The sequence below is a fragment of the Poecilia formosa genome, unplaced genomic scaffold (assembly GCF_000485575.1).
Source record: "Poecilia formosa unplaced genomic scaffold, Poecilia_formosa-5.1.2 Scaffold599, whole genome shotgun sequence".
NCBI classification, from domain to species: Eukaryota; Metazoa; Chordata; class Actinopteri; order Cyprinodontiformes; family Poeciliidae; genus Poecilia; species Poecilia formosa.
In genome coordinates this window covers 25,928-34,962 of record NW_006800538.1, presented here as the reverse complement: position 1 = coordinate 34,962, position 9,035 = coordinate 25,928, and the positions used below count along the sequence as shown (strand labels likewise).

Sequence of the window (9,035 nt, the reverse complement as noted above, 5' to 3'; positions counted from 1 at the left end):
TATATATATCTAAATAAAATAAGACGTTTTATGTCAGGAAAACCTTTTTTACATGACGACAGACATCAAACATCTGCAGAGCGAAAAAAGAAAGAAAAGTGCCGTTCCCCTCTGGGAGAGCTGGCTGTCTGTTGAGGAGGTGGAAACCTGTTTCCTAGCTGGGCCCCAGTTCAACAAACTTTACTGGCTTTTGGAGCAGGCATCTCCAGATGGCTGAATCCAGAGCAGCTCGTGGTAACGGTGGTTTTTCACAACCCAGATCCATTTTCCTGGTGCCTGACACCCTCTCAGATCTGTTTCCTCTGCTGATTAGGCTGGCCTCCCAGCGTTTTCCCCGGCAGAGAGAAACACAGGCTCTTGGATTGATTAACGGTCTGCAGCAACGGTCGGATGCTCCCTGGGATTTCTGTCTCTAGTTCGATTAAGACCAAAATAATTTGTTTTTTAAATATGATCATAAACTCTATTTTTGTTGTTTTTCTACGTTCTATCATTTCCTGTTTTGAAAAATTGACAGTAATCCTTTATTTTGAATTTGGGAGAAATTCACAGCATAATGCTGCCACTGTGCAGTATTTTTTACTTTTGTCTAAATTTTCTACATTTGTCTCAAACTCAGTTTCATTCTGAGCCTCATCAAGATCTAAACCTATTAACAAAAGGCTAAAATATAAATAAATAACTATTCCTCCATTCAATGAGTTCCTATTGGACATAAATAAAGTTAAACATATGTTCACCTTTGTGTAATCTTGTATTATACAGACAAACTGTTGATTTATTGATAAAATATAATATTTAAAAACAGCTGTAATCTTGAGTCTAGAGGGCCGCATAAAACCTTCTGGAGGCCGGATTTGGCCCACGGACCCTCAGTTTGACACATACGCATGAGTGATGTCCAAACTTTTTAAACTAATGGCGGGCCACAAAATGTATTAAATTAAAAATGAAATAATGTGTTTATTGTGATCTTTTTTATTTTTTCCTGCTCAACAATAAACAACATTTTTATAAAAATCTGCTCGTCATTAAAGAGCCAGAACATAAAAAGGACTTTGGACTGTTGCCTTATTAAAAGAAAAGCAGATTTTTGGGTCATCCATTATTTTCTATTTGGAGGTTGAATTTTCACCAGGTCTGACTTGTGGTCAGGAGCCGAACAAAATCATTTCAAGGGCCATAAATGGCCCCCGAGCCACACTTTGGACACGACATGCTTCCCATGTTTCCACAGAGTGACCCGAGGACGTGAGCGCGCGGCGCCGCTGTCCAGGATGGTGACCTCTGTGACCCCGTGTAACCCCTACCTGAGCGCCCGGCTTCCTGCCTGGAGAGGCTTCAGCCCCGTGAAGATGAGAAAGTTCTGAAGCATCATCTTCCTCTTTATGCCGTCCAATCAGTTTGTGTGAATAAAACGTCAGAAACTGATCCGGAGTCAGTGGGAGAATAATGAGTTTCTCCATTATCATAATTTCCCTGATTTAGATGAGTGGTTTTCTAACTCTGGGTGCCGAGCGTTTGCATTGTCCTCTTATACATTTGCTCTCTTACAGACGCACTCAGTCGTTAAGACTGTGTGTGTGTGTGTGTGGGGGGGGGGATAAATGGATGGAAGTAAATTGTTTCCAATCCACCATCTTTGTGTTTGAAGCAGCAGGTTTGGTGCTGCTGCTGCAGTTTGTGGTGCGATCTTCTTCTTCTTCTTCTTCTCCTGCTGCTGCTGCTGCAGCTGCCAGCAGTCACATCATTCTGAGGCAAACATATTGTGTAGAGATTATTATGAAGTTCCTGCCAGCTATATCTTTATGTCTGTGGTTTGAGCAGCTTCGCGCTTACACAGGAAATAGGAATGAGCTGGTTTTCCTGTTTCTCTTCATCTATAGTTTGTTTAGATTTGCTCTTGGAGGGATTTCTACACCAACACACTGCTGATTTGGTGACGGCTTGGAGACTCATCTCACATTTACCACACTATTTGTTTTGGGGTGGGAATAAAACAGGGCAGTTTCATACTGAGGAGCTTTAAGTTTCTTGTTCTTGATTCTCGATTATGGTTGAGAATTCGGAGCGGTTCACACTTTAGCCACAATACAGCCTGTTGGCATCGTTCATTAAACCTCACTAGTGTCACCAAGCTGCAGCTGAGCCTGATCTGACAGGCTGCGAACTGCAGCGCTCCGCCAACATTCAGCTATTCATACATTTTCATTCCCAGGAAACGTTTCCACTTTCTGTCACTTTTACAACCTGAACCGCAGCGGGATTTTATGCCACAAACCAGGACAAAGTGGAAGGAAACTACAATATTTAAGTATTTGTATTCAGTGAAGCTACAGATTGGATGGAGAGCATCTGAGAAAGAGGCTTGGACTTTGACTAGGCCCTTCTGAAAAATGAACCTGCTTCCAGGAGATTGTCTTCCAGGACAGTCTTGTGCATAAATCCATCTGAATTCTCATCTGCGTCCACACAGCATGATGCTGCCTCCACCTTGTTTCATAAACAATGTTTTCCATGTGGATTACTGTCACTCCGACATGGCGTCCATCTTTAAGGATCTCTGCAGGTGGTTTGGGACCACAGTCATCCCAAAATTCATAAATACTTCAGACTCTTATCTATCTTACCAGGACAAACATTAAATATACTTTAATATGGATTAATACGCACAGAGGAAACTGGCTTAGCAGAATTAGAGCTGCAACTGATGATTATTTTAGTAATCAACTGAGCTATTGAATATTCTGATGATTAATCGGATAGAGAAATTGGCACATTCTGCTGATTTCTTATTTAACCACTAAAGCTTTTTCTGTAAAATATTGTAAATGCATAAAAAAATGAAAATAAACAAATAATCCTTTTTTTAAATACTAAAATAAACATTTTAATCCCTAAAATGCAATGACAGAGAATGTATTTAGTGTATTGGAACTAAGCAAATATAAAAAAAACATACCAGTTGATGAATTTTGGGTAAAACATATTTACAGATAAAGAGGTTTCTTACCATAAATGCAACAAATATATGCGTATAAATATAAAACTCCTCCACACCTTCATGTCCATGACGCTGTTTGCTCTCCATAAGTTTAGAAACATTATACTGTCTGACAGACAGGCTGCTTTTTTCCACAAAGAAGGAATTAATCTAAACTCTGATCAAATCTGTCTTCAAACAGACTGCTGAATCAGCGCTTTTCAAGATAAAATCAGCTTTCTAGGTCAAATAAACATCTGACTCATTAAGGACCTCCTTACAACATCACACTGATCAAAGAGCATCACTTGTTTCAGGAACTGACAAAACATTTCAACTTAAAATGATGGTTTAAAAATCTAAAAGGAAAGTACCACCTCTTTCAGTTTTAAGGTTTGGCATATTAGAACATAATAAAAATCATCCTGGGTTTTATAATTATTTAAATTAAACCTCATGCGTGAGAAAATTTATTTCACACGTCGTATCAGAGTACACACACCTCGGGCGGCGGTGGAGGGGTGAAGCACGGCGGTGGAGGGGTGATGATCTGGGCTCGTTAGCAGCCATTGATGGAACCTTGAGCTCCACTGAATGCTGGACCTTCTGAAGTCGATGTGAAGCAGAGACTGAGTCAAGACCAGGAAACAGTTCACCAGAAAAACACAGACTTTAACATCCAGTCATTTTACCCTCATTTAGCTAAATAAAACTTGTTTAAGGCTGTAAATGTTACATAATCCTTCTGAAAAAATGACTGCTTAAAACTTTTAATAAATATCTATCATAGAAAATGTGTTTTTGCTTTTAAAGAACCATCATTTTATTCCTAATTTTAGGTTTTAAAACAACAGAGCAGATGGAGACAGCTTCTTCTATGGGATGTTGATATTTGTGAAAAATGCTATAAAAATCCTGTAAAGTTTATATATTTACACCTAATATTTTAATGCAGTGAGTGTGAAATTGAAGTCAAAATTATTGTTTGGGCTTTTGAAGCCAATTGTGAAAAAGCACATAGTTTCCAACCTGGTTGTTTCTTTTCTAGGTATGTAGAGCAATTATTCCATAAAAATCTGAATAAGTGCCAAAACCTGCGACTCTTATTATATCTTAACTTAAATGAGTTGGTTCTTTATTAGTTTTGCCAAAGGATGGTTCTGAGCTCCACAACAGCCCCAGCAGCTGAGGCTTCCCTCAAGCTGGTTCTGGTTCTGATCAACAGGACAGTTTCCAGTAAACTTATTATTCTGGATTAGCTCAACAAAATGCAGCGACCTGTTGATTCAGTCTGAATTCAATCGGGAAAACCTGGAGGAACTTCCTGTTTTTAGCTTCATTCATATTTCCCATCAATTCTGCTGATGCTTCCTGTTCCTGCTGAAGAGAGGCACTCCCCAGAGTATGATGCTGCCACTGCCATGTTTTAATTTGGAGGCTAAGCACATCTTTTCCCCCTTCATGGCTCATTTAAAGGCAACTTTTATTCCTACAAAACCTCCATAATTGATGACTCTCCCACCTGAGCTGCTGATCTCTGCAGCTCCTCCAGATTCATGCCCCACTTTGTGTTGGACTGACACAGAAATTCCCAGTAAATTACATTGAATATCATGTCACAAACCTAAACAATCACAGATGTGGTCGTTGTGTCAGTCTTGAATCAAACGCAGCTTCCAAATTACCATCTGAGCTGAAGTCTGTAACCTTCTCATGGATATCATAACTCTATTTGTGAAGAAGACACCTCATCTTCCTCCTCCTCCTCATCTTCAGATTTTCCAGCCTGTGGTCTGAATCACATCAGTGGCTCCTTTTCAAAACAGGCTCACAAACATCATGATTGATTCAGCTGCTATCCTCCAGGATCTCTCAATGCCTGCCTGGGCGGGAGATTAATTTCCTTTTCCTCGTCTTAATTTTTACCCATAAAAAGGCTAAATGTCAAGCATGCCTGCCTCCTTCTAGTGACACGTCTATTCCAGCAGATAATTACCATAAGGAAATTGATGCTTTAGTGTGCAGAGGGGAATTTAATTTACTCCGACATCCTCACAGTATAATGCATTCCTAAAGAAAGAGACTTTTTCACTTTGCAATTGACTTTTTAGATAAATTGGACTATTTAATGTGATTATCAGTGTTGAACGTCTTTGACTTATTAAGGTGTTGAAACCAATTAAGGGTTACATGCTGCCGGAGCTTCCAAATATGAGACGGTGAATACTGCTTAAAGATCCATGAAATAAGAACCATCCAGAGCCTTTTGTTCGCTAGTCGACCGTCACCGCTACCTGATGATGTTTTGAGACCTGCAAGCTGCTGGTATTAATTACAGCAACATGCTTTCCATGAGTTCAACCCGAGGAAACACGGAGTTTAGCGCACTTTGATTGCATCTGATGTAAAAACGTGACCTGAAAAACGTACGGAGATCAAATCCTAGGAGGCCGAAGAGCAAAAAACTTAAATAATGGAGACGCTTTTCCCAATATTTGCTGAGTCACGCTTCTCTTCTGCTGTATTTTTCACATCTCTTCATGTTGGAGTGAGAAAAAAAGTGACCCCTGAAACTTTGAGGAAGTGTTGCTGCAATCCCTGTTCTGGCCGTGAAGACATGGCGGACCACAGGGTGCTCCTGCCCAAAGTTCCTCCTTTTGTAACCAACCGCTTGAATGTTGTGCTTCTCCAGAGATAAGGGCAGCCTCCCATGAAAGGTGACTCAGCAGCCGAGCTCACACAGCTTCTCCTGAGATAAGAGCGCAGACAGGGGCCAGAGGACAGCGGGATTGTGGGGAAGAAACAGTCACAACTGGAGAAAAGTGTCAAACTGCTGCTTGTTTTGTAACACTTTAAGCTGAGGATGTAAGTGGAAGCTTCAGGCTCTAATTCAGTTTATGACTGGGACTTTAATGTGCTAATTTTGATTAATATATTGCATAAAAATGTTAATGTAATTTGCTTTCCTTTTCAAAATCCCGAGCCAGAACCTTTCTATTCACATGTTTCTGGTACATCTGTAAATCTGACGCACAAGCAACATCAGTCCAGTGATGGACTGGAGACACTTAAAGACTATTAATGTGTTCAAGTTGTGCTAAAAGCAGTTAGCCTTTTAGCACAAATAGCATCTCAATGCTAAACACGTAGCAGCAGCACCGACATCCTCAGTGTCCACATTTCTAAAGCAGTTCCATGAATGATCAGGAGTTCCTGAGAAACTGAAAAGCTGAATGAGTAAAATAACATTTTGCACCAATCAGATGGTTTAATAACCTAAATAACAGATTAAAAACAACAAATATCTTTGTTTTTGAGCTCATGTGTCTGTTTATTCAATAATTTAGCAGCAAAAAGAGTTTTTGAATTAAAAATGTTTCTTATTTTGTCGATATATGGTTTTCAACAAAAATGTGATTACTTCGAATGAATTAATTACAGACCCAGCAGGTAAATCGTTTTATAGTAGCTCTGGTGAGAAGAAAAGAGTTGCAAGAAAGCCAGAAAAGCAAACTACAGTTTGTTGTCTATCATGAAGATGGATGGAGGTAGATAAAGGCTGGAGGAGGACAATGACCTTCAACATCAAGCTGGAGCAACAACATGCCAGCATATCTATGTGTTAGAACGACCTTGACCTAATTATAGCCGAGATCCAGTGAAATCGATGCCACAGACACTCTTCATCCAATCTCAAATGACTTTTAGATATAGCTGCTACAAAAAATCAACTCAAGGATTCTAGATACAAATGCATGCCACACTTTTCAGATTTTTATTTGCAAAAAAAAAAGACATAAAAATTTGTTCTTTTTCTTTAAACTTCACAGTTACATAATGTTTTGTGTTGCTCCACCAGGAATTTGAATACTTATAAAGCACAATAGGGGGAAAAAATCCATTATATGGTCATGAAAAATGAAAGGAAATGTTTAGAAATGATGCTTTGGTGAGTAAATGCTAAAACACAAATCAATGGATGAAGAAAAAATCCTTTGCTCCAAAGTCTGATTCTCATCTTTCAGAGTTGCGTGGCAGGTGGAGGTGGACAGGAAGCTCTGTGCATGAAGGCTGTTTTAAATAATCAACTCTGATGCAAAAGGTGGAATGTCAGCAGTAACGCTGAGCTGTAGAAGTCAGTGAGACGGTGCTGGTTTCAAGTAGCCTCTGCAGAAAACCAGAGGGAAAACCACATGTCAGAAAATTAAAGCATATCAGCCTGAAGATCAACTGCAGGACTGAGCAGAAGGGACTTAATGCTGCGGAAGCAACAAAATAAAGGAAAAACTGATCATCATGGACATACGGGACATTTTGGGAACTTAAAACGGTTTACATTTGATTCCGCTACAAAGGTGAAAAAAATCTTTCAGTTATTTAGTGTAGAAGGGAATTAATGCATTACATAGATTTATTTTACACAGACTGATGAATTTTAAGGATATATCAATGTATAATATATGGCTGAAGGCTCATGAAAACCCAAAATACCAATAAAAAACATTTTTAAAAAAGGAAATTCTGTTTTGGCCTCCACAATTATAAGGACTTCTGTCAACAAATGTCCTGCAGACAGTCAGGCTGCATCCACCTCACATTCAGGAAATTAGAAAATACATTCTGTCGACGGTTGTTTGTCAGATTCAGTTTTGAAAATATGTTACATTGGAGCAGGAATTAAGCATATTTTTAATTAATCCCAAAAATAGTTTTTTTAATTGGTCTGATGTAATATTCTAATTTTAAATGTGATTTTTTTATTAACTGTTAGCAGAATTAATCCCAATGAAGAAAAATAACTCTGTTAAGACATCTGTCTTTGTCTAATTAACCTATATAATGTGCTTCACTTTAATAAATAAACTTTTTGATAATATTCTAGTTGATTGAATGGGTCTGTATGTCAAGGAAAAGTTTAGTGGAAGGAAAAAGTGCGGTAGAAAATGTGAACGACAGCAGCCTGGTGAGGATTATGAAGGAAAAATTCATTCAAGAGTTTAGGGAGCGACACATAAGATGTGGAGCTGGAGCTTCAAGATGGACGAACACACAGAGATATCCAGTTCACTTCTAAACCAGAGACAACGGAAAAGAGTTGATGGTTCAAAATCCTTTTTCAGATAAAAGTAAAGTTTACATTTCATTGCATTAAGGTATCAATCTACACTAAAAACAAAAACCAGGTGATCCAATTTTTTTAAAACTGAGTTAATTTGTTACAAGAAATAAAATTAAGTTTATCCAAGCAAATATATTAATCTCATTAAGTTATTATGTTAAACCAATGTAAATAAAGTCAATCTGGCAAACTTTAATTGATTAAAAGCAACAAATGAACTAATTTTCTTTTAAAGTTGAAGCTTCATTCTCTTTTTTTCGGTCAGAGTTACAGAATCCAAATTCCGGATCCGATTCCGGATCCGGAGTGCCATGTCCACTGCTGGTTCTGGTCCAACATGGCCATCTACCAGAACATTTCAGCACACTTCCTGTTTCCTTCAGCTGAAAAACATTACAGAGATGCAGATTTCATTTCCCAGCAGGATCTGGTACCGACCCACAGTACCAAAGGTACCAAAAGCTGGATCCCGGCCTGTTCCAAACGGCTCTGAAAACGTTTCATGGAACCTCAATTTGACATTTCCATCAGCTTTAAGCCACAATTACCAAGTATGATCTGACAGACCAGCTAAAATACTGAAGTCTGATCCAGATCAACTATATTCTGATTTACTGGGAAGCTCCTAGAATGTAAAACAGGGCCTGAACTCTAAAGAGGTCATAGAGGGACAGTAATGGATGAAATATTGAATAGAGAGAGAGAGGAAAAACTCATTACAAGGTAAAGAAAAACACTTGAGTTAATTTCATGGACTAGTTCAGAGCCAGAACAGGTGACAGAAGGGGAGCTGTCCAATATGCAGGCGCGGACTGGCCCCCATCAACTCCCTGCGTGTGAATGAAATAAATAAACAATGAATGGTCCACTCTCCTCGCTCGCAGCATCCCATCTCATGCATGGCTGCCAGTGATGGTCTGCTGGGTGTCAGCT

The 9,035-nt window shown here is 39.0% G+C and overlaps 1 protein-coding gene across 2 annotated transcripts in view; it reads left to right on the top strand.

Moving 5' to 3' along the window:
* The window catches only part of spmip7 (sperm microtubule inner protein 7), a 9,403-nt gene extending 7,386 nt beyond the window's left edge, over positions 1–2,017 (top strand). For both annotated transcript variants that reach the window (XM_016665611.1, XM_016665610.1), the window contains exon 9: positions 1,238–2,017. In XM_016665611.1, coding sequence (XP_016521097.1) covers positions 1,238–1,370 — 133 coding nt within the window. In that variant the 3' untranslated portion in view covers positions 1,371–2,017. The remainder of the gene's footprint in view (positions 1–1,237) is intronic.
* Positions 2,018–9,035: the final 7,018 nt, after the last annotated feature.